At 41.4% G+C, this 25,107-nt stretch overlaps 1 protein-coding gene across 7 annotated transcripts in view; it reads right to left on the bottom strand.

Moving 5' to 3' along the window:
• Positions 1 to 17,386: 17,386 nt before the first annotated feature.
• The window catches only part of TMEM135 (transmembrane protein 135), a 167,144-nt gene continuing 159,423 nt past the window's right edge, over positions 17,387 to 25,107 (bottom strand). For 5 of the 7 annotated variants that reach the window (XM_015280334.4, XM_015280342.4, XM_040648167.2 and 2 more), the window contains 5 exons: positions 24,505 to 24,568; positions 23,678 to 23,754; positions 21,964 to 22,062; positions 21,221 to 21,288; positions 17,387 to 19,719 (listed from right to left, as the gene is read on the bottom strand). In XM_015280334.4, the coding sequence (XP_015135820.1) occupies positions 19,587 to 19,719; positions 21,221 to 21,288; positions 21,964 to 22,062; positions 23,678 to 23,754; positions 24,505 to 24,568 (441 nt within the window). In that variant the 3' untranslated portion in view covers positions 17,387 to 19,586. The remainder of the gene's footprint in view (positions 19,720 to 21,220; positions 21,289 to 21,963; positions 22,063 to 23,677; positions 23,755 to 24,504; positions 24,569 to 25,107) is intronic. The other 2 variants (XM_015280328.4, XM_040648160.2) reach the window with 1 other exon arrangement.

A 25,107-nucleotide genomic window follows, 5' to 3' on the forward strand; every position in this document is an offset into this window, starting at 1 on the left:
GTTTGGCACACCTCAAGGGGTGAAACACATCCTGGGGAGCAGAGAGGGAATAAAAATGTGGGGGTAGGATGGTGGGGGAGGGCTAGTAGCTTTGAAGGTTAGGGAAAGTGCTCCTTTCCTCAAGGAGCAGCTATGGGATAGGAGGTTTTTACCCTGCATCTTCCCTTCTCCTCTACTTATCAGGTACACCAAGGGCTAGGTCAGCTTTTTCTGTGGTCACAAAGCAGTGTGACAATGACATGAAAGAGCAACCACATGGACATCTATTACAATTATTTTGCCCCAGTGTGCAAGGATGTTCAATCACAAAGGCAAAGCCAGAGAAGAGCCCCAGACCTTTCATTTCTGCCCAAAGAACTCTAGGGAATTACTTATCTATTTGTAAGAAAGGAATCAGATATCATATTTAAGGGATCAGAAAGATGGACAGAATATCCCACAGGCAGAAGGGAACCCAAATTTGTCATATAAATGATTCACTGTGAATTTTTGGCTCAGTTCTGCAACTCAGATTGAAATTCATCCCATCAGGCACCTTGCATATGTCTGAAATCATGTGATGCTCATTCTTGTCGGTACAATGCAATAATCGCTAACTGGCAGGTTGACCAAATGCTTTCTATAGTCGCAAAGAACAGATGTTGCGACATTCCCCACAGCTATTAAAGATAGAAATAAATTGGTCTTTGTGCTGAGTTCTGCTGCCCCATGATCTCAGCACACTTTCATTTCCCTACAGTCCCATATGGAATAGGAACAATGATCCATAAATGCAGGAAAACAGGCTCTATTGGCTGAAAGTACTTTTGAAGAGTAAAAGCGCAGGCAAGCGCAGGAAACTTTTCCTAGGCCAGTTCAATTACTAAAGTCTGTTAATCATTGCAGCACTCAGTTCTCCTCTAGAGATCTCAAGCTTTTAAAATAAAATAAATAAAACATAAACTGTTTTACAGGGTTGCGTTTGACCAGAAATTTATTTTTTTACAATATTTTGGTTGGTTTATTTCCATCTTGTGAAAACCACACCGTAAATCACCACCTATGTAATCTATTTTCCTACAATCATTGAATTACTTTAAAGAGTTTACTTACTTTTTAACTATTTTAAATAATCTGGTACTATTTTGAATTACCACTAACGCAGAACATCTTTTCTTTTTTAAAATTAAGATTTTGGGGGATATTTTGAGAGTATTTGAAAGATAATGGAATTGGCCAAGAGAAAAATAATCCCTGTTATATAAAAGTAGCTTTTATCAGTTCTTTTTCCTAAAGATTTACAGAATCATAGAATTGTAAAGGTTGGAACATAAACCTCCCACCTTCTGAGTATTTCACTGAAGTAGCCTTGGCTGCATCTGTAGGTTCCTTAGGGTGAGCAAGGATGGCTTTCTCCTACTGCGTGCAAGTTTCTAGCTGCAGTCCATGTTTGTTTGCTCAGGTTGCACAGATCTAGAGGACATCAGAATGAACCTCAGACAGCCTGCTGCTTCTAGCAACTGGAAAAAAAATTCCTGTGTTTAATAGTAGCACTACTAATATGGCAGTTCAATTACTAAACATATTGTTTATTTACTCATCAAAACTTTAAATACTTTGTGTGTGAAATCTCCCCAGCACAAAAAATTTCAGTCCAAGTATCAGATCACATTAAAGAGTGAAAGCCAATTTCTTCTCTTACAGGCTCCAGCAAGACCAAGTTTTTATATGCTAGCCTACAGCAACAAATATAGCCGTGGTCATAACCAGTCTTTTTCCAAAAATGAGAGTGCATGTGTGCCACTTTTGTCGCTGAGCAATAGAACAGTGCTTTGGGGCAGTCCCACAGGACACCGATCACTCTGCTCTGCTTAAAATAGTTCCACATGTTCTGGAAATTGAAGGTTTGAGCCACAGGTTCAGCTCTAAGCAGAGAAACTCGAGGTTCTCTTCGCTGAACTTCATAAGTCTTCTACTCACCTGTTTCTCCATCCTATCAAGGTCCCTCTGAATGGAGTCTGGTGCATCAAGGTCTCCTCCCAGTTTTGTACCATCAGTAAACTGCTCACTCTGTAGCCTGCTCCATCTTCCAGGTCATTAATGAAGATAAATAGTATAGGTCTCAGTATCAGCTCCTGACGTGCCCCACTAGTTGCTGGACCTCATGCTAGTGGATCACGAGTCTTTTAGCTCAGAAGTTCAGCAGGCTTCTAGTCTGACTTGCTTTCAATTTACCCACCCTATACTTTATCAGTTCACTTATGAGGCAAAAGGACATTATGGGTGACAGTCAAAAGTCTTATTAAGGTCCACATCCACTCTCCCCTCATCCACCAAGGTCATCACTTCCTTGTATAAGTCCATTAGGATAGTCTGGCATAACATCCCCTCCACAAATCCATGCTGACTACTCCTATTCATATGGTCAAAGTCCCTCATGAAGACTGGGGCCTGTGAATGCAAGACTTCCTCCAGTTGACTGAGAAATGTCTTGACTACTTTTTCCTGATCATGTTATCTGTAGCAGACATTCACAACAACACCTTCTAATCCTGATCCATAAACTCTTCGATTATGGCTCATTATTCAGACCAAGGCAGAGTCCCAGCCATTCCCCACATTCTCTCATAAAAAGGATGATGACTTCTCAGCTTTCTAGACTGTCTTTCCTAAAGAACTTTGCATTGCTCCAAGTATATGAGTCATCCTGTGGTGTCACTGTGATCTCAATGAGGTCTTAGTCCTGGAACTTCATGCAGAGCTCCAATTACTCCTGTTAGTTAGCTATAGTGCACATTTGTCAGCATTCCAAAGAGATGCCCAGTCATACTGATTTCCCAGAAAAGCCATGAGAGCTTTCCTACCTTAAAGCTCTCTTCACTAGGTTGGTGAAGATTCACTTGTGTTGGCTCTTGTCAGTTTTGCATTGGGCCATCAGGGGCCATCTTCCCTTTGGGGTCAGGCTGAGAGCAGGACATGCAGAGGAATGTGTTCCTCAACATCTGCAGTGGCCTAGAAGGGACAAACAATACAGACTATTTGCTCTTCTGCACTGTCCCCTTTCTTAAGCTCTTGTCCACCTTGGTGTTCAGAACAGGTTGTGAAATTTTGCTGCTTCCAAAGAAAATTTTTAATCTAGTTTACTCCTCAGTCTCCAGTGTGAACATGATCCTATTGAATAATTTCACACTCGAGACACCCCATAATCTCCCCCTGGAGACAAAAAAAAGCAGATTTATTTCCTCCCATGATGTGCATATCAACATACTCCTCTTTGGATTTGTTGGTATTTCAGACCTGTTTACAAGAAAAGGAGCCATCACAGTATCCTGCTGTGATCCCTGAGAGTCACAGCCTAGCTGATGGGAGTTCTTAAAAACAAGTGGGTCACATTTATTTCAGAGAGGGATGCTCAAAGGATTGTGGTGATTCACAGAAACCCATTGGCCACCTTGGGACTGAACCAGTGAGACCTTCAGCTGCTCACAAAAGATAAAAAGCCATGACAACTGAATATATCCTCTGTTATATTCTAGAAGATATTGCTGTTTGGTAGTAGGTATTGTGAAAGTAAGAGGACTGTGAACTGTAGATTCCCACCAGCAGATGAAACAACGAAATGCACCTTATCTCTGGACTACTCCACACATTTCAGAGATGCTAAATCACAAACTACAATGAACAGAGAACAGAAGTCAGTGAACAAAACCCACTCGTTTCAGTGAGATTTTCATACTTGATCATTTCTTTGAAATAGAAAGATTAAAAACACAAAGCTTTATACGTATTTATACAATGCCACCTAGTGTCACATTGATCAACCTTATTGAATCCAAAGATCACACAATATTTTTACAAAAATCTGTCGCCTGGCACGTTCTCATGAAAAGGTTTTCAGTTACTGAAAATCAGGAAGAAAAACTACGTAATCAGGATTTATTCATTATCCCCACCTTCTCCTTGCTGTATGTTACAGTGCATATAGGAATGTGCTTGTGAGCATCTAAAAGACATATAATTCTGACTAATACTGTATATATTTTATAAACCACTTTCTGATGCCTCACAAATCAATGACCAACTAAAACCATGCACCTGGAACAACTTTTTGCAGTCACTGGAGAAAACTTCTAGGGATTCTATGATCTCATCTTAAAACAGATCCCTAAGCAGAGAAGACTCACTGCCTTGAAGTACCCTTTTCTCTCCACTGATGTGCAGTGCCACTGTCAGGAACAGGCTCCCACACTGCAGACCTCCAGTTTGGTGAGCTGAACCCCACTATAAAAACAAAATACCAACAAAAGAAAGAATTGACTTTGAAAGGGGGGACAAAAGATCCTGGCCACTGTTTAGGTTGCTGCACTTAAGATCTTGGAACAGACTGGGGAGGAAAGGGTCATCAAGGTCAAGAGCTGAAGCTGTGTCTTATCTAAGGTACATAACATTTGACAAATTGGACATCTTTCAAGTGATAATGGACTTCTTACAAAAGTATAGTGCAGAGTAACTTTTTTGTCTCTCTTTAAGCAAATATTTGGTATAGTGCTTTGTGTCCTAAAAGTCTTCTGACAGAGGAATTAGCAGGATAAGAAGATGTTATTAGTGCTGTTTCTCAAGAGTCAGTCTGGATGCCAAACCTTTGTGATGCTTTCATTCTGCTGTCACTCTTTATCCCACTAAATTCAGCATTACTATTGCTGGTAAAAGGCCACAGGCTTCATTCTCTCTGCAAGCCCATAGGACTCACCAGGCTTTGTTCAAACATGCCTTGGCCTGCTTGGAGTTCTCCTTGAGCTCATGACAGCAGATTTTACTAACATCCATGGTGGCTATTGCCTGATTTATTTTTCTTGCTCTAATAGTGTGGTAAAACCTTAATTTCTATATAGATGGTAGTTATTCTGTATTAAATGAAATATTTATGACCTCAAGGTAATAATGCAGTGTAAAGGAGAACAAGCATGGAAGATAGCAGAGGTTTGAGGCTGGGAACATGGGATGTGGCATCAATAAGCTGAGCATGATGGGAAAAGGGACAGACAATAGCACTGGACACCTCAAGGCTATAAACAACTCATCAGGGATCTGCGAAAGAAATGCACACCTGGAGCTGGGCAAAACAAGTTTAGGGGTGGAAACAAAACCAAAGAAATAGTCTTTGGCTCAAGTTTCACTGATAGCCGGAACCGTCACCAGCTGTCCTAGGCACTGGTTTGGAAAAGCTGTTAAGCTTAGCTTTCCTTTGGCTTAAGCATAACTGAAATCAAAGTTTGAAGTAAAAAAAAAAAAAAAAAGGATTTAAGCAGAATTTAAAGTAGTGTGCTAAACTGGGTGAGTGGCTTATATAAAACACTGTAGCTCTGTGAAGCTGAACAAAGTTTTCTAGTTCTCTCATGCTGACATGATGTTACAAAATACAAGAATAATTACGTTTTAAAAATATATGTATGGTTGTGGACACAAACTTTAAAATAATTAATTATTTATTAGGAAAACTGTCTGTCTTTATTGTTGTACTATATGCTATACACCTACATAAAATTTTATAGGCTTAGCATAAACATTTATGGTTTAAAAATTATGTACTTATCATAGAATCATGGAAATGTTAAGGTTAGATAAGACCACTGAGATCATCTAGACCAACCATCAACCCATCACAACCACGCCCACTAACCATGTCCCTACTCAAAACAGGAGTGTCAAGTACAAGCTGATGTACTTGCTTAGAGACTTGCTTGTACAAGCTTAGAGAAATTCAGATTTATTGATTTATGTGTAGACTGGTTGGTTGTGTTTTTTGTTTTTTTTTTCCAGTTTGCAAATGATTCCCTTTTCCCTATCCTCCACTATGCAGCTGTGTGGCTCTATGAGGCTGAATTATGCTCTTACACAGAGAAGACTTGGTATGATTTCAGCAGTCTTGAATTACTGAAAATGAGTGGGCAATCAGGCCCAGATTCCTAAGCCTTCTCCTTGTGTAGATAACCAGCACCAACCCGTCTCCTGTGCTCAGATACGGACAGCTCAGTGCAGCAAATCCTCAGATGGCATGAGCTAGTACCACCACATTAAAACCTACAGCCAGAGCTCTTCCAGGTGGTTCCTGCTTGGAGTTGGGCCTGGAGACCCAAATGTCTTGTGATGACAAACTTGACATCAGTTCTGTTAGGCTGCTTCACTGCTGGTTGTCTTAGCTGTAAATGTAGATGTTATGAGATTGGGACTGTGGTAGGTAGGGAGGGAGTTAGGCAATATGACATCCTTTGGTAGTTTTTTCTGACTATTGAAGCACTGCCATTTCCTATGTGGATGCGATTATTCAATAGCTACCTTTGAGCTGTGTCTGGTAATCCTCTACTAGCATTAGAAAAAAAATCCACTTTGGGCACATCCTGGTCTTCTGACATCCTGGATGATGCACTTTAGTGCACAAGTCATCAGTCAGTTGCCAATGAACACAAACCAGGGGAGGTCATATCTTTCAGACCAAGCAGTGAAAAGTGGGTGAAGTAACTGTGTTTGTCTTGTACACCATTGCTTGAACTAAGGCTCTTCTCCCACTCTCAGAGATCAGAAATATCCATTCCTACCTGTAGGTATCAGCTATTTTAAAGTAAAGGAGAATCAAACAATGAAAAATCTAACCAGGAATAAAGAGGGTCATTTGTTAATACTGACAAAATCTCATGGCCATCAGCTGACCTGCTCTGCGCAGGGAGCTGGACTAGATGACTTCCCATGGTCTCTTCCAGCCTATTTTGTTCTGTGATTCCTTTTGATACTCGTTCTGTTGTACAGTTGCCTAATAAAAGACTCTTGTTTCCTGATCCCAAACACACACACTCAAAGTTAAAATGGAGTATCCTTTAGAATGCCCAGGGCCAGACAGGATATGATGAGCGCTGTTTGAAAGAGGAAACAAAAGAGTGACATTGAGCAGTTTTGGCCAAACTCATATAAGAGCTCGAAAGCAGAAATGGAAAAGAATGCCATGCAGAAGTCAGAATAAAGAGGAAATGGGAGTTCAGAATCACTAAATGAAGGAAGATTAAGAAATTTGGCCTCGGAGGAGGGAAAGTTTCCAGAAGTAGCACTCTGCGTGTGACAACTATCTCCTAATGCTGCTTACCTGTCATTTGTCCGAAAACCCCTCAAAACCTCTATTTCCCCTGGAAAAAGAGCTGCCTAACCGTGACTCATGGTGGATTGAGATGTGGCCACAAAAATTCACAGAAAGAATGGACTATGGAGGAAATCCATGTGACTGCTTGTACATCCACAGAGAGAACAGGGACCACCTTTTCTTCTTTTTTGAGTGTCTGCTTACAAGAGCAGGCCAAGCCCGACAGGAGCACTGTGGGAGAAGCCCACTGTCAGGAACACAGGGAACCTGGCAAAGATTTTCTGACACCACAGTAAAGTTGACTACTGCCTCTTTGACACATCCACCTCCCTGCTTCCTCATTTCCCCAAAAGCCTCTCCCCTTGTCTGACCACTTGAGATGCAAACCTCTCATCTCTGAATTACAGCAATAGCCCAGGAGGAGGAAAAAAAAGAGCAAAGCCATCACATGGACAGCTATGGACCCAGAGCACATCTGTTTCCCAAGGTAAACACATCCAGTGCTGCTGCTTGCCCATGTACCTATAATACACATTTTATTTAACCTGATTTTAAATATATATATTTCTGCAGTAAAAAAAAAAACCAAATTAAATTAAATGGACAAAAGGACAGTTGGAGATCTTCTGAACAGGAATAAGAAGCTGGGCATGTCAGAGAACTGTATGCAGATTCCCATGACCCTGTAGACAAGCTGGGTTGACCCACTGAGATCACAGAATCATAGAATAATTAAGGTTGGGAAGATCACTAAGATCATCTATCTTCAATCATCAACCCATCCATACCATGCCCACTAACCCTCAGTGCCATATGGCTCTTGAACAGCTCTAGGGACAGTGACTCCACCACCTCCCTGGACAGCCTGTGCCAATGCATTACCACTCAGAAAAGAAATGTTTCCTAATATCCAACCAGAACCTTCCCTGATGCAGCTTGAGGCCATTCCCTCTTGTTCTATTGCTGTTACCTGGGAGAAGAGGCTGATCCCCACCTTGCCATGACCTCCTTTCGCTCCCCATAAGACTTGTGCTCCAGATCCCTCACAGCTCTGTTGCTTTTCTCTGGGCACATTCCAGGGCCTCAATGTCTTTCTTGCAGTAAGGGTCCCAAAATGGAATGCAGTACTTGAGGTGCAGCCTCACCAAATGAGAGTACATACAGATGATGCTCTCCTCCACAGTCCTCCCCCCCACTGCAGAGGGAGAGCATTTCTTCTATGAACCTTTTCACAGAGCAGAATTTTGAGCACACAAAGCCAACCCAAGGAACAGCAACACCCATACTCCAAGTAACACAATCTGAAGCCATTCTGCTTTTTGGCAGGATGTGGCATTTCACAAACGCTGGAGGGTGTAAGTTAGGTTGCTCCCTTTTCACCTGCAGGCTAATGAGCAGAGTGATGACATCAGTAACAGACTAATTGGGACAACTGGGATCAGCTGCTCTTGCAGTCCGTGCCCTCCCAGCCTGGGCTGCTGTAACCTGGTACTTGGGGTCCTCTCAGAATAGCTGCTGCTGACAGCAACTGGCACAGGGTATCCCTGCTCACGTTCCCACGGGAACCAGGAAATAATATCTTCCCAATTATTTCCACACCATATTGGCTTTTGATCTGGCTATTCAGTGATTTAAAAAAAAAAAATAGATTCCCTGCAGGGTTTGGCTTGTCTCAGCCTTAAGGCTAAGAACATATGTCCAAACCCTTTGGCACCCATGGAAATACAGTTTGCCTCTCCTGTTTCTCCTTGCTCCCTCACCAGCAAGCCTGCTCATTTCTGGCCTGTCTGGTCTTGTCCTCCAAACACAGAGAGCAATGGATGGCTCTATTTCTCTTTCTCTTCTGTCAGCTGTTTTCGCTCTTTTTTACTCTTCCTCCCTCCTCTGCAGTACTGCTAAGATAAGCATTTCCAGTTGCCAACTATATTGTTCTGAAAGAGGCAGAGACAGCACTGAGTGCCACAGACACTTCCCAGTGTCTTCTCCCACCTTGCCCCTAGGTATGATGTAGAGAGTGCAAAAACTCCTTGCCCAGAATGGGTTGCTGAGAAGAGGTAGGAATTAGATACAGCATCAGTGCAGGATGGGTGTTTCGTGTATCAGTGGAAGAAATGAGTGTTGGGCACAGTTTCCTTGGCAGAGACGACATGCAGGTAGTTGTAACTTTTATTTTCTATGTTTCATTTTGAATAAAAATTCATACCCTCACCAGAAAAAAAAGATTGGTATTCATACTCAGTACAGAATTTTATAAAGCATAGGTGGGAGAGAATTATATACACACTTCATCTCTATTAAAAATGTGCTTCCTTTATAATCCTGCTTTGATTAAAAATCAAATGTCCCTTCTCACAGGAGCATCACATTAATTGATAAGAAGCAAAGCTAAGCAAAATCCTGAATTTCTCTTCCCTGCAATGTAGGCGTCTGTATGTGCATGTATGCCTCTGTGTGTATTTATATATGGATAAGTCATCTCATGGCATCAGGGCAATTAGGGATGTGAAGCATTCCTGGGTGAGGAGTTCTGGAAATGTGCTTATTGATGCAGAGGTATTTCTTGCCTCGACATCTGAGCCCTGCAGGCAGTAAGGAGCTGTCATCTTCCATGGGGAAGCCCTAGCAGAAAGCAGGGCTGACTCTGAGGTTCATGAAAATTACAGAGCCAACAGGTTGCAACTGACTCAAGAATATGAGCAACTGAGTCTGTAATATGAAATTTTATTTCTTCAATCCTTCCATCTGGAAGATGGAAAGATAAGGATCCATCTTTAAAATGATAAGAGAGATCACAGAATCATTAAGGATGGAAAAGACCACTAAGATCACCTAGTCCCACCGTCAACCCACCCCTACCACACCCACTAACCACGTCCCTCAGTGCCACATCTCCACGCTTCTTGAACACCCCCAGGGATGGTGACTCCACCACCTCCCTGAATAGCCTGTGTCAGTGCAATTTCTCTGATGCAGTGATAGCTCAAAAGACAGAGCCACGTTCATATCCTTCCATTCCCAGATCTGGTCCATGCTCGCTGTATTCCTCTTAATGTTAGTTCTCCACTTTTTCCTGTGTGACCTCAGAGCCTGCAGCACCCACTAAAATTAAACTTGCAGAGCAGCATTTCCTCTACTTCATGTGCTCCTGCACAAGGAGGAACTGGCCAGTTCACAAGAGAAATTAAAAAAGGCAAATGCCTGTGAGCAATCAGCCATCAGGGCCAGCCCTTCCTTCTGCTCCAGTCTCTGTCCCTATCCAGGCTTCACAATTTTTGCTTCCTCCTGTTTTAGTGAGCATAAAAAGCACATTTGCCTTCCCTGCAAGGCTGAACATAGGCCATCCCAACCCATCATCAGGGTTTTGGAAATGCTATGTACATGGGGAGGTGCTGGTGGGACAGGAGGGCTGTTCCCCCTCCTCAAACAGTAGTGACTTGTTTTCCTCCTTCATTTTTTGAGCTTGAAAACAAACAAACAAACAAAAAGTGGTTTTGTTGAAAGAAAAACTGTGACAGACTGTTGAATGGAGAGGAGAGGAGAGGAGAGGAGAGGAGAGGAGAGGAGAGGAGAGGAGAGGAGAGGAGAGGAGAGGAGAGGAGAGGAGAGGAGAGGAGAGGAGAGGAGAGGAGAGGAGAGGAGAGGAGAGGAGAGGAGAGGAGAGGAGAGGAGAGGAGAGGAGAGGAGAGGAGAGGAGAGCTGGGGAAGCCAAAATGGCAGCAGGCCCAGGTACTCAGCCACTGCAGCGTGTCCTCTGGATGCTGAACAACCCCTGGAAAATGGAAATGATCCCAGGGAGCATGCAGAGGGGTGAGTGAGAGGAAAGGTCACATCCATCTTTGTTCTGCACACATCCGTTTTCCTCCCCTGCTTTGTCCCCACAATAAATTACGGAGGTGAAAGCTATAAAGTGCGTATGGCCCTGCCTGATCCCGATCCCTGACAAAGCAGCGCTGCTCCCTCCTGGAGTGATTGCCCACAGGGGAAACATATTTCTGTCTGTTCCTGGTACAAGCAATAAATTTGCAGCCATACTAATGAATCTGAGAGCTCTCTGCCCCATCTCTGCCAGGCGCTGGGCTGTCTGAGCAGAGCCCGCTGCAGGTCATTCCTCTGCATATCTCATCAGGCCAATAGGAAACACCATGACTCACTTTCCGCCCCTGCAACAGCAGTAAGCAATGACTGGAATCAGAAACTTCCTGTGAGAACAAAGGGACAAAGTGGTGCTGTGACAAGTCCCATCAGGGATTAAACCTCTAAATCACAAGGAAGTCTGTGGTTTAATTGCTGCTTTTGGATCTGCAGTGAGTACAGGATTGGCCCAACATCAGTTCTGGGCCTGTACAAAGCCCTGTCCCTCCTTGTGCACCCACACCACAAACTGGAGTGCCAGGGGACATTGCTGGGTGTGTTCTTGGTGCTAAGTCATTAGCAAGCTTCTTGGCATCAGTTGGCTGAGAGTAAGCAGTATGTAGCCAGCAGGCCCTGGGAGATGTCTGGGAGGTCACAAGGGGCAGATGCTGTTCCCCATGGACTGTCTGCATCTCATGGGTGTGCTGAAGGCCTGGCAGGGGCCAAGGAACACCCTTGTCCCATGGGTGTGCAGGAGGTGGGAGGCTGCTTAGTACCTGTACAGCTGGGAAAATCCATGCAGGAGCAGCAGTAGTGCAGAAGATCATCAGAAAATGGCACACCAAAGGCAAGTTAGAAAGAGTGTGGTGAATAATGGTCATGATTTGAGGCTTAAACAGCAGAAGGGGTGAATTAGACTCCTAAATTATCTGGGAGTCCAATTTGTGCACTCACTTGCTGTAGGAGAGAGAAGACAGGAGTGGAAGGAGATCTTTTTACTACATGATGGCATGTGGAATCCCAAATGCCAAGTCTTGGGCAGTATCTCCCTACAGAGCAAGCAACAGGTCACTCCTTCCTTATACGAGGGCTGCTCCAAAAGTAATGTCTCCTATTTTATTATGTTGACCCACTACGTCAGAGGTGGATGTTGGTCGGATGGCAATAGAGGTTGAATCTTCCTACCAACATTCTGTCACATTTTGTTTTTGTGTGACAGATGGCAGCATAGGGGCCGTCTGACAAAATGGAGTCTGACATAGAAGTGTGTATGAAGCAAAGGTTGTCACTGAATTTCTCCATGCAGAGAAAATTTCACCCTCTGACGTTCATCAATACTTGCTGAACGTTTGTCACAACCAAACAGTCGATGTGAGCACAGTGAGAGGTGGTCCATTTCAGCACTGGTGACACACACAGCATGGAGGTTCTTGTTCATCACTGGCAATAATGCACAGCTAATGGTGGTGACTATTAAAACATAATGTTTTGTAGCTGAGAATTTGCTCTATCAAATACCATTATTGTGCTCTTTGTATCTGATGTAGTTTCAATGAAAATAAATAGGAGGAACTACTTCCAGAGTGACTTGGATAGAAACCCTCGAGGATAAGGAGCCCAAAACAACATTTACTCTGAGAATCTCAGCTGAGATGGAGATTGCAAGTCTGTCCTCAGCTCACATAAGCTCCTAGGAAAATTACTTTGCATTGCTACACACAGTTTTATTTGGACTCATTCTCATTTCTGTAAGAATATTCTCCTCCCACTTGAAATTATTAAAGCAAAATAATTTCAAACCAGTCATGGAATCAAAAATCAATCCCATGCTGAGTGGTATTATGATTGCTGGAGCAATGTCTACATACAGATCAAAGCCAGAGTTTGGGTCAAGCACACCCTTGGCTGAGAAAGGCAGCGACACTGCCACTGCTCCCAGCTGAGCAAGAAAGTTGAATTTGACCTGCTGGGTTTTGGTTGGATTCTGTGTGCCCTGGGGCACAGTCACCCACAGTCTTCAGAGGCTGCGTTTTACTGTTGGGTTTGAGGAACCATGAGGGTGAAGGTGAGATGAGCAGGAACTCTTGCTGGGGTGAGCAAGACTTAAGCACAAAGCTTCCAGCAGGAGCACTGCCAACTTTAATTTTTGGCTTCCCTCTGTTTCTTGGAGCTGCAAAGTGGAGCCCAATATTGTGTTCATGAAGCAGCTGATCAGCCGAGACTGCATGGAGCCATGCTCCCAGGCAGGCTACCATGTGAGAAGCACTATCAAAGCAGGAGGTTTTCATCAGTGCCGCTTTGTTCTTCGTGGTACAAATTGCAAATTGCAGGAGGCCATTGGGCATGTCTACAATGCAAGCACTGATGTGGCTCTGGCCAGTTTGCTGAGACTGATCTAATCAGCCTGAGCCTGGGTGACACCAGGACCTCCTTGCAAAAAGGATCCCAAAATGTCAAAGGAAAAGTGGTGGTGAGTGGCCTAACGATTTGGAGTTTGTTCTCGCGGGCCTCTGGTTTCCTGCCTTAATTTCAGCTGACTGTAGATGAAGGTTTTGCTGCTGGTCTCATTCAGAAAAGAACATGTATGGAAGTTGATGGCTTTTTCTCCTTTTAAGCATGCAAGTGTGAATAAGACATTTCAAGGGTTATTATATATCATGTTTTCCACTTCTCTGATAACCCTTACTTGAGAAGCACTGCTTTGCCTTTGGGGTTACACTTCACTGCAGGTTGTGGCTTCAGGTTTAGCTTCAGCAAGCTAAAGGTGTTGATCTTTAGGATAACTCCTTGCTGGCAATGACCCTGCACAGGACTCGAATGAACTGTTGTAGAAATCCACCTTGATCATTGCATCATCCATGATATGTTGCCTGGGAGATCAAGGCCATTCCTTCAGAGATCCAGTGAAGGCAAAATTCAGCAACTCCATCACAGAAGAACACTTGAGATGGCAGCTCCAACAGGAATTGTCAGATAGCTTGGTAGTCTCGTTCCAAATGCAACCAAGCAAAGGCCCACTCCACATCACCCTGACCACAGAGCCATCTTGCCTGATGGAAAGTGCTGGGTAATGAGGAAAGGTCCTTTACTAATTAATCTGAGTCTGTAGCCAAGAGGCCTAGATCAGCTCTGTGCAGAAGACCAGTGCACTCCTACAGGAGTATATAGTATGTAGCATCCCATACAATTCATGTAGCCTAGGAATCCCAACCAGGATGCCTGGAGTGTCCACCATCCGTGGGGAAACAATATACCCAGTGTGATGGGGCTGACACAGCATTTGTCAGGGCTGGGTACCAGGAACACGAGGAATAGATAAGGGCATAGGGAAGCTTGGACTAGAGAGGGCCTTAGGGCCTTAATGGTCTTTTCCAACCTTAATAATTCTATGGTTCTAAGGGACAACTTTCACAGGGACAATGTGAAGATGTGGCTGGTGAAAATATGCTTGGTTTCCTAAACACAACAGGAGCACTGATCCAGAGCAAGGCCTGATGGCTCTGGTAGTAGAGGGGCTGTGGTGGGCTGAGGGTGTCCCCTGCCCAGGCTACCCCAGCAGCTGTGGTGGACCTGAGGCCTGATCCCTGTTTTACATGGTACCCACACAGTACTGAGGCACATTGAGGCAATAAATGAAAGCCTCTGCTTTGTTCTCTCTTAAAAGTCAGCAGATAAACAACGACCACAGTGGTAGTAGTCATAGTCTGACATTAAATTCTGTGTGTGAGTGAACTCTGTGAAGCTCCAGCAAAAATCTGGGTGCTGTGCATGGGGCCAGGTCTCACCAGTACACGTGAGGCCCATGAGATAGCTGATCCATCCCCTCCAACCAGGCCATGACCACCAGACAGGAGAACCAGGGACTGCTGTCTGCCAGGGCTTCATGTTGTTTACATTATGTTATTTTTATGTGTCCAAGGAGACATAACAGCATCTCAACGTAAGACAGTTACAGACATTTGGGAATATAATTACAAGCTGCCAGGGCTGGAAATGCCTCTTTTTTTTTTTTTTAATGTGCGATAACCAATGAGCAAAACATCATCTCTGGATCATTCAGGACTCTATTTACATATGCATGCATTAAGATGGTGCAAACAGCAGAGTTTTGATGTGGGACTCTCACAGGAGCTCTGTTTAGCCCAGCTCAACCTCCCCTTTTTCCTTAGGACAAAAGCTTTTGTTCCTTGAAGTGGAAAGGCATTTCTTGACTTTACAAGAGGAAAACAGCTTTCAGAACACAGAAACATCCCTTGCTTTTGCCCTTGACCCTATGTGACCAGGTTTGCTGTGACCTTCCGGCAAACATGGGAATGCTCCTGTTAGTGCCCTCACTGATGGCCACAGCAGCACTTTCACATTGGATATCAGGAAATTCTGCTCTGAAGGAGTGGTAATGCATTGGCACAGGCTCCCCATGGAGGTGATAGTTGCCATCCCCGAAGGAGTTCAAGGGCTGTGGAAGTGTGACACTGAAGGACATGGTTAGTGGGCATGGTGGGGAATGGGTGGACTAGATGATCTTAGAGATCTTTTCCAACCTTCATGTTTCTATGATTGCTGTGTCTCTGCTATGGCAGCTGAGGGGGAAAACAATGATTGGATTCCAGAGGCCTGGGAAGATTAATCACCCAGCAGGACTTCAAATCAGCTTCTTCCACCATGGGCAAAGCTTAGCATTAATATTTAAAATTCTTCTGACATCCTTCTGTTTTAATTTGCAAGTGAAAAACTCCCTGGTTTGTGCCAGGAATTAAAAAAAAACAAAAAACCCTCAGATCAAAGTGGATGCTAATTCACATTTGTTCCCTGCTGTGTTCAGGGAAGCCTATTGGTAAAACTGACTCTCACATCTGATGGTTACGGAAGGACAAAACCAGCTGCAAAAGGTGAGTGCTATGTCCCAGGTGGCACAAGCCCATTTCAACATGCCTAAATGAAATTGAAATACCCCCCCACAGGCTGTCCTGAATGTTTTATTCACCAAGCATAGGTGAGCTGAAACCACCGATCCCTGTCTGGTATGCCAGCGGGCATCTGAAACGCAACCCTTCCCACTTTCTAAAAAAACAAGAACATAGTGGCGTGGGCAAAAGGAAGGCAAACTCTCACAGGAGAACGGGAACAACCCAACATATTTTCTGAGAATTGAGTTTTACTGGCAGTTCTCAGAAGTGTGCAATAGCTGAGACCAGAAGGGACAAAAAGATCTGCATATGAAGGACTGCAGGAAGCTGCTAGGAAAACAAGATTGTCTGTGTATGGAAAACATCTTGGTTGCCATCGAGGTGGAGAAATTACACTACAGGAACATAAGGCTTCTCAACCATGCAACAGAAACGTACTATTTTCTAAGCCTTGCCAAGAGAGATGCCTCCTACAGGCCATGACTTTGAGACTGTCCTGGAGACCCAGGTGTGACGGAATGCAAGGCGGCTTAAGCTTTTACCTTCAGCGGTGAAATCGATCCACCTACGGTGAAAAAGTGCTGATATTTTACTTCCTTTCCTCATGAGCTGTGATAGAGTTATGTACAAAAACGTGCCACTTTTACCTACTCTTTGCTTTTATTAATAGGTCTCTAAATTAGAGATAAAACATCTACTGGTGGAAGCATCTATAGCACATAAATCTTGCAAACCTGCAAAAGTTTTCAGAATGAAAACGATTCTGTAATAGAGTTCCTCTTCTTTAGTGGACCTCAGATGCCAGCACCTTCAGCATTACCTCCAGCAAGGACTAGGAAAAGTGACAGAAGTTTGCAATGGAAGCAATCTCACATGGCACAAAAGTCAGCTGAAAGTTGGCAGGCAAAGAATAATAATGAATATCTATTCATCGAGGTAGGAATTACAATGAAGTGGACTTCTGCAAAGTATTCATAACACAACATTAATCACATCTTTTCAATGTATACTGATGCTCCTCATTCCCACCACCTCTTGAGTGACTGTCTTCTAGGATTCCTCTGCAAAATCAACTTCTGCAAGATGTTGGAGGTGATCAGACAGATATCCATCACGTGATAAAAAATAAATAAATCAACAGCTGTGCCACACCAAGGTGGGAAGGAACATTGTCGGTTCAGTCACACGAGGCCCAACCAGCCAACTACACAGCACTGCCACAGTTGGAGGTGTGCAGCTCTTCCCCACCTCTAGGACAGGTTATGTGGTTTCTTTGTTTAGAAAAGAAAGATTAAATGGTGTCAACCAATCTTTTCCAATTAAACATGAAAGCGCAGAGCTTAGGCTGTCAGCTGAATTAGTTTTACATTACCTCTTCACTTCCACCATGTCAGGGCTTTATTTTCTAAACACGCATAACATAAATGCTTGGTTGCATGCCCAGCATTCCTTAATCAGAGTACTCACCATTTCGCTCATGATTCCAGATAGCTTAACAACAACATAAAGAAGAAGTCACTTTTTTCAAGCAGCAACTCTTTATTATTGGGAAAAACATTAGGATTTTACTTTTTTTTTTTTCCTTACATATATTTGATTTGAATAAAAATAATTTATTTTATTTTTTTATATTACATGAAAATAAAACAAGGACTGAATTTTGGAAGCAAGAAAACTTAGACAAAACTTGTAGCTACTGAGATGTAGGACTTGGAAGTTTGTTTGTTTTTAACTCAAATAGAGAAACAATCACAATTATCATTCCAGTGAAGAAAATTAATCCATTTATAAAATATTTTGAAGTTTGAGAACAGCATATAGTTATTTATACTAGAAAGCATTCATAAGATAGAGTGTGAGTTCTAACATGTTACCTAAATATATAACTTCTCAGACTTTACACGGTCAAATACTTTAGACCATATTCCAGTGGAAAAACACTACAAACCTATTACAATCCTTTTAAACTTCATGTTGAATTAGGTTTTATTTCCTTCTGAGGAATTTTAAAATAATATTTCCAGCAATAAAATATTGCTTACAAACTGGTGTGCAGAATTGTATTCACACTAACTTGGACAACTGCTGCTTTAAAGTTTGAAGTAACAATGATAATCACTGTTACAGCAGCTGATGAAGAAGTTGATTTTGTGCTCAGACTGGTACAATTTTTCTGACATCTCTAGAAATTCAATAAAATTACTTTTTGGTCAGTAATATGAAATTAAACAAATTAGAATTAAAATACGTGTAATGCTGGGGCAGGATTACAGTGTTACAAGACAAAGATCCTATTAATTAATCCAATTCATATTATCTGATGGTCTTCCAACAGAAACACTGATTTCTTTTTCTTTTTTTTCCTTCTTAAAATACGTGCAACATAGTTTAGCTTTTACTCCCTGGCTTACCATGTGCCTTTTCAGTTGAATGCGAACATAGTTCAACTTTCCATTAAGTTCTAGAGCAACAAACACCATTCACGTGAATGGAGTCTAGGAAAGAAAAAGCCAAGAAGCAAAAAGGCAATTAGCATGTCAAGGTCTTGCTTTAGAACACAGATTAGTATATGTAGAAATACGTAGGATAAAATTGAGATGGAATTTGAATAGGTATTCACTTGCATTGAGTACAATATTAGATTTAATGTAACTGTCATAGTTACGGCTGTGTGATGGGCAATAGAAAACCATTCTTTACTAAATACAAGGAAAAAATACTATCAATATGATCGTCAAAACAACCTAACCTCAGAGGTCAGCTCCCTTCTAAAGGCCACTGGAAACGCTGGCTGGCATGCTGCTTGACAAACAAGCCAATGCCATCTAAAGGGACAATGTTAAGCCCTTTAAAAATAAACATTTAATTTTAGTATATTTTGGAGGATTTTTGTTTTGTTTTGTTCTCGGTTTTTATTTTTGTAACTGCTGTTTCCAGCACCATCTCGGAGGCTGAAACATTTCATTCCTTCCCCTGTCTGTTTTGTCATTTTCCACTTGGCAGATGCAAAGCACCACACCCTGCTGCTCCTTACGCACAAGTCGCTGGTATTGCCTTTTTATTTCCCTTGTCTGTTTTCCGTATCGTCACTGGGATTTACAGCCCTGGAATGTGATTTCTGCACTAATGCACTTTTTTTTTTTTTTCACTAAGGAATGCCTTACTTTGCAACCACAGCTCTGTAAAAATATTGTCATTTTAAATAATGAGTGGGCAGTGGCTCTTCTCAGATAAATCAGAGACGCAACTGGGAAAGCCAAGGAGACTTTTTCACCAGACTGCAACAGCTTTAAGATCAGGGGAAATTCTGGACCTAACCGATGCCACACATCTTCCCCTCTAACTTCAAAATTACTTTTAGTTTTACCAAGAAACATTCTACTGGTATGAATAAAATTTTTGAAATTATGATGCATATTTTTGTTTTATGTATGTTTTACTTCTAAATATATTACTCATCTGTTTAATTCATTCAGGAATCTACCATACTGTCAGCCAACTACAGTAACCCAGAAATAAGTTCGGTATGTGGAAGAGGCTTAATCACTAAGCCACACCTTCCTACAAAGCTCCAGTACTTTTGATTGGTAAAAAGCATTTCTCATTGAAATAATACTGAAGTGGAGCCCAAGCCCTCCTCCATATACATTTCTGTTAAGTTATTCAACTTTTCAGGACAAAACACTGATCACATTCAATGACAAGGTATACTGTCATTTTCAAGACAGCTCCAGAGGTAGCTCTGGTGGTACAACAGTGTATCTTGGGTCAAGCTTCGGAGTGAAATCCTTGAAGTTCCTGGATGCTTCAGTACCGAATACATCTAAAACTTTCCTGTTCATCAAAGCGAACCTGAGAGAGCACAGACATGAGAGAGTGAACAGATCGTTCATTTATTTATGCAAAAAAAAAAAAGCCAACCCATCAACATTTGGCAGATCTGATGATTAGTGCTTTGTGTAGTTATGCTTTATAAAATATGACTTGTATAAAAGGGGAGAGGAGAGTGCTCCTTTCTACTTTTAACTCCACAAAAAAAAAAAAAAAAAAAAAAAAAAGTCCAAACAAACTATACTACTGTCTTTTCCACTGCAGCAGAGCAAAGTCTGGCCATGCCTAAGTCTGGATAACAATAACAATTTAATGGGTGTTATTTTCATCTCTTTATTCTTCAAAACCATTGAGTGAATGACCTATGAAATGTCAAAATAAGCTGCCTCTATAGAGAGTGTCAAAATTATTATTACAGCCATTTGCTTCAGGTAAAATAAATGAGCAGAATTACTATTCCCTCTTCTCTGTCAACTAAAGCAATCTTATGATTAGCACAAAAGAGAAAAATGCAGCAAAGCTGGACATCTGCACTGACATCATCTCCCACATCATGTTTGCACAGCCTCAGAGGTTGCCTGTGAATTGCTTCCAGGCATCCTGAGAGCTCCCTACAATGTCCAGCAATGTGTGAAGTCCCCTGATGTCCAGCTAATAATGTATTGTGTGCTGGGGTGTGTAGGTTCAACACGCTCCAGGGAATGGCCTCTGATCTCTGTTCTATTTTTACAGTCTAGACAGAGACAGAGCCTCCTCTCAATGCTGTCCCTCAGTTAAGTAGGTCGTATCCAAAGGACTGAAGGGAACTCTCAGGATTATCAAGACGTTACCTTTTATAGTCCCATTCATAAACTGCTCTTAGCACAGTTTTGATGCTTTGCTTCTGCCATATAGCATACTCATACAATAATGCACACTTTCACCAAACTGTATTTTTATAATTCAATTACAGCAAAATCTATTTTAAAAGATGCATGTTAAGATACTGCAGTGTAAATTCATGGTTAAAATCGGTGAAAATTATTCCTTTTTTATTTCCTTTTTATTTCTATTCTCCTTTTCCGACTGAAATAGATGTTCCATAAAAAACTGACAAATATTCAAAGTATCCTTAAGAAATACTCAGAAATTTTCTATTAATACTTTTAAACACGTAGTAATATCAAGCTGTAAGTCACTGTAATAAGTGATTTCATCAACTTCTCTATTTGTTTACTGGATTCTTCATTTCCACTGAAACCTGAAAGCATTCCACCTTTCCAAGTGAAACTGAAGATAAAAAAGCCCTCTGGTTACATTCTCATCTGCTAAAGAATCTTAACCAGATTAAGTCCTGTCATTAGACTAAACCAACAGTCAAAAACATCAGGTGTACTGGAAGCTGCTTGAAAAGCGAACTAAATGCTCAGGAAATAAGCCCAAATGTACTGCTACAGCTATGCTGTTGACAGAGAATGACACAGAAAGCTGAATGTGATCAATGGTATGTTCAAGAAAGCTGTAAAATACCCCGATTGCATACCTGCCCTTTGTTAGTCGTAAAAGGAATTTCCAGTATGAAGGTCTCAGGTTCTGAACTTCCATGACAGCCTACAAGGAGAATAATCTGTAAGAGCCAGCTGTGCCTGCTCAGGGGAGAGACTGCTCTGGTCCATTATGTTGCCAAATCCAGGGATCAATAAAGAAATGGAAAAGTGTAGAGTACTTTGGGTAATGCTGAAAAGGAGCTTTTGTAGTTGATGCGGCCAGAAAAGGGGCTGAAGATGAGGGTACATAATTGACTCGGAAAGGGCAAAAGAGGGTAACTACAGCCTGTTTCAAATGTAAAACTTCAAAACTGCCAATTTTTGCAGATTCTTGCAAATGGGCAACTTCATTTCAAGTTAGCTGACAGGAAAAACCTCCAGTTTTTAAAAAGAAACATAAAATATTACGACATATTGTTTCCCTGATTGAGAAATGGTCCTTTCATACGTTTATGAAAGACCCTACATTTAATAAAGTCTCCTGAGTCAGTGTGTTTATTCCAAAGAATAAAAGATATTTTCCAAAGAATTCAGTGCTTTCTGTAACATAGTTATAAGCGTATCAGAAATATGTGTCATAGAAATGATCTTCCCACAGTGACACTCAAAAATAGGTTGTAGTATCCACAACATCTTGCCAAATCACATCTTTTCACTGTATACTGATGGTCCTCATTCCATTTGACATTTCAGTTAAACTAGAAAATCTTCATATTCTACTAGAAGACAATATACTTACTGCCTGAAAACATATTGATGTAGAAATGGCGTAGATGACGCTGTCTGCATGAGGAAAATAGGGAACCTTTCCTGCTTCAATGCCTTTGAAGTATATTGTCTATAAAAATAAACAGAATACTTGGAATGAAAAAAAAAAAAGTTACTTTTTACATTTCCTTTGTTTTACATTTTCAGAATATGCCAGCATTACTAACTCATGCTCTTATTTTTTCATATACATCTACAAATGTGACATCAGTTGAACTAGCTTACAGAAGTTATCCACGCTCAGTAGAATGAGTGGCCACAAACACATAGAACAGGACTTAGCAACAGCTGGGAGTGTTAAAATGGCTCTAAAAAGAGAAAAATAAAAGCAAAGCTTGCTAGGATAAATTCTTCAATTAAGAAAAGCAAAAGAATAATGCAATAAGTATTCCAACCAAGTGAATATTCACTGTTCTTAAACAGCTTGAAATCACATACTTTTATTTCTGAGAAAACATGTAGAGTTTATTTTCCTGAGCACAGCTTGACCTTCCAAAGCAGCACACGCCTCTTTGGTCAGTTACCCTTGGCTTGCATAAGACAATAAAAGTAGTTAACAAAAAGAAAAAAAGAAAAAGAGCACACAGCACTGCAGCTACAATGTCTCAAAGTCCAGAGAAAACCATCAGCAATACAAGATACTACTGTTATGGTGTTGTTGTTTTTTTCTTTTCCAATTGATGTTCCAAAAGAGTCAATATGGATAACTCAGAGATGCTTTTATATAACCACTGTGTGAACTCCTTTCAGAGACTGATCTAGGATTACAGGGGAAAAGCATAAGCGGAGCATAGCTTCTCTCTTTACATTTAATCTTATGTTAAAAAGAATAATAAGTTCCTTCTTTTTATATTCTTTAAATGAATTCAGCGCAATTAATGGTGGTGGATAATTATCTGTAAGGAACGAGGCCCTTGATATTTGCAGGAGAAAGCTTTGTGATTTGAAGATGAAACATAACAGGAGAACGCTATCAAATTATTCCGCTGGTGCTGCTGGGGAAACAACTGGGGCAACGTCCTGGTGTTATGGAAAAGTCACATTAAGAAATGAAAATCTTGTTAGCCAAGTATAATCAACGTACAGAGTTCTACAAACCTTCTTAATTTTTTATTTCCTGGGCTCCTAAATTTAACGTTTTTGTACAAATAATTCACATTAGCCAAAGTTCTCTGCAATGCCAGGAATTCAATCAGTTGAAGTATACTGACAAACAACTTTAGCTATAGACTAAAATCTAAGCTATTTTGAGTTATCTCACATAGCTCAATGCCAAAATTGTGGAACAAAGGCAGGAAGTTGAGCTGTAGCTTTTGGCAATAAATCTGCAATTAAGGTCTAGTTCTGATTTATGTTTCTAGCAGAAGAGGCAAAATCCACATTCTTGGAACTTTCAGATTTAAAAATGTGCAAAAGCTAGAAAGCAAAAGAGCTATGAAGAAAGCAGATGAACAAAACTTGTGGCAAATATACGCAAAGAGCAGTGGATAAAGAACATTTAAAATGAAACACAGAAAGGAAAACAAGAAGGAAATGAGACCACAGAATGGCACTGCCACTTGGTACACACCTAGGAAAACACAGCCTCAATATTCAATTCTGGATTACGCTGGAATATTCTGACAAAGACTATGAAGTTCAGTGAAGCTAAAACAAGGAGCTCTGTTATGAGGACAACATCTCACCTCTACTAGTTTGGATGCCAGATACATAGAGATAGTAGTACTTTTGTAGAACATCATAGAAATTCCAGCTAGACACCCTGTAACAGTTAGAAAACAAGCATTATTGTCATTTGCTGTTGCAGTTACAGTACATCAGCTCAGCAGATGTTACAAAAGATTATCCTTTCTCTTACCACAAAAAAAAAAAAAAAATCAGTGACGTTCCGATGCTGCCCATCAAAATATGGTTTGTGTCAGTAATAAAGCAACAATAATAATAAAAAATCCCTGAAATACAGCTGTCATTCAATCATCAGGCACACAGGCTCAAATCTCCTCCCTCATCCCACAAACAAGAGAGACCTCTGAGAATCTACAAGGTGATAGGAACATAAATAAGAGGGAAGGGCCTCCAACACTACACAGACTTCACTGGAAAAGGGTCCTTCTTTGGATCCAGTGGAGCCCACCCTTTCAAATGTGTATTCCATTATGTATGGAAGAGGCAGTATTGAAACCTCACATCAAAACACTTGAAAAATAAGGGATACGTTTACATCTGTGCATACGATAATTTACTGTCCAAGAAGCTGAACATAATAAACAGAAAGAACGTTTGAGTCAGTGTCTACCTTACAATTTTAATGCAAGCCTATAATTGAAAATACTTGAAACACTACTGCGTGATTTCATATTTGAAACACTACTGACACAACATTAATGTATACAGTCCTACTATTATCATCTAACTCTGGAAAGGGAATGGGAGATAGACACCCAGCTATGAACAAGACAAATACTTGCAGAGCCTCAACAGAGCCCAACAAGCCTTCTTACAATGGACTCACCAGCTACAAGCGCATGAAGCTCATCATCTAGGTTCCGTACCCAGCGCAGGAAGCAGCTTGTACCCTGCAGGTGAACAGATAGCAGGATGAGCCCCAGGCACTTCTCTTTTGGGATGCACAGACTGGAGATAATCTGCTATAAACTACTAATACAATGCACAGCATGGCTTAAGAGTATGGTGTTGTAATACCCATAATCCACACAACCTGAAGTGTTTTGATTGTTCACTGTCACTGTTTCTTTTAGAATCACAGAGCAGAACAATCTAGTTTGAATACCAATCTAATTCACGGGTGATAAATAAAGCTAATTTTAAACTAAGAGCATCTTCCTTTGCTGTAGTTGTCTTGACTCTTTCCCATGAGAAGTCCATCACATCCTCTGTATTGTTTTTTTAACTGTTTTGGAAATCCATACTTCGCTGCCTAATTTTATCCCTGGCGAATCTGTTTGCTTCCAAATGGCTCAAGACTTGACTGTAGGGCCAAATCCAGTGCTGATGGCTCTGGGACAACAGTACACAATGCTGTATGATAACCTGCTGGTGTCTAATTTGAGATGAATGTCAGCCTCTTAACCCATCTAACATGTGCTTTTCACGG

The sequence above is a fragment of the Gallus gallus genome, chromosome 1, assembly GCF_016699485.2.
Source record: "Gallus gallus isolate bGalGal1 chromosome 1, bGalGal1.mat.broiler.GRCg7b, whole genome shotgun sequence".
NCBI classification, from domain to species: Eukaryota; Metazoa; Chordata; class Aves; order Galliformes; family Phasianidae; genus Gallus; species Gallus gallus.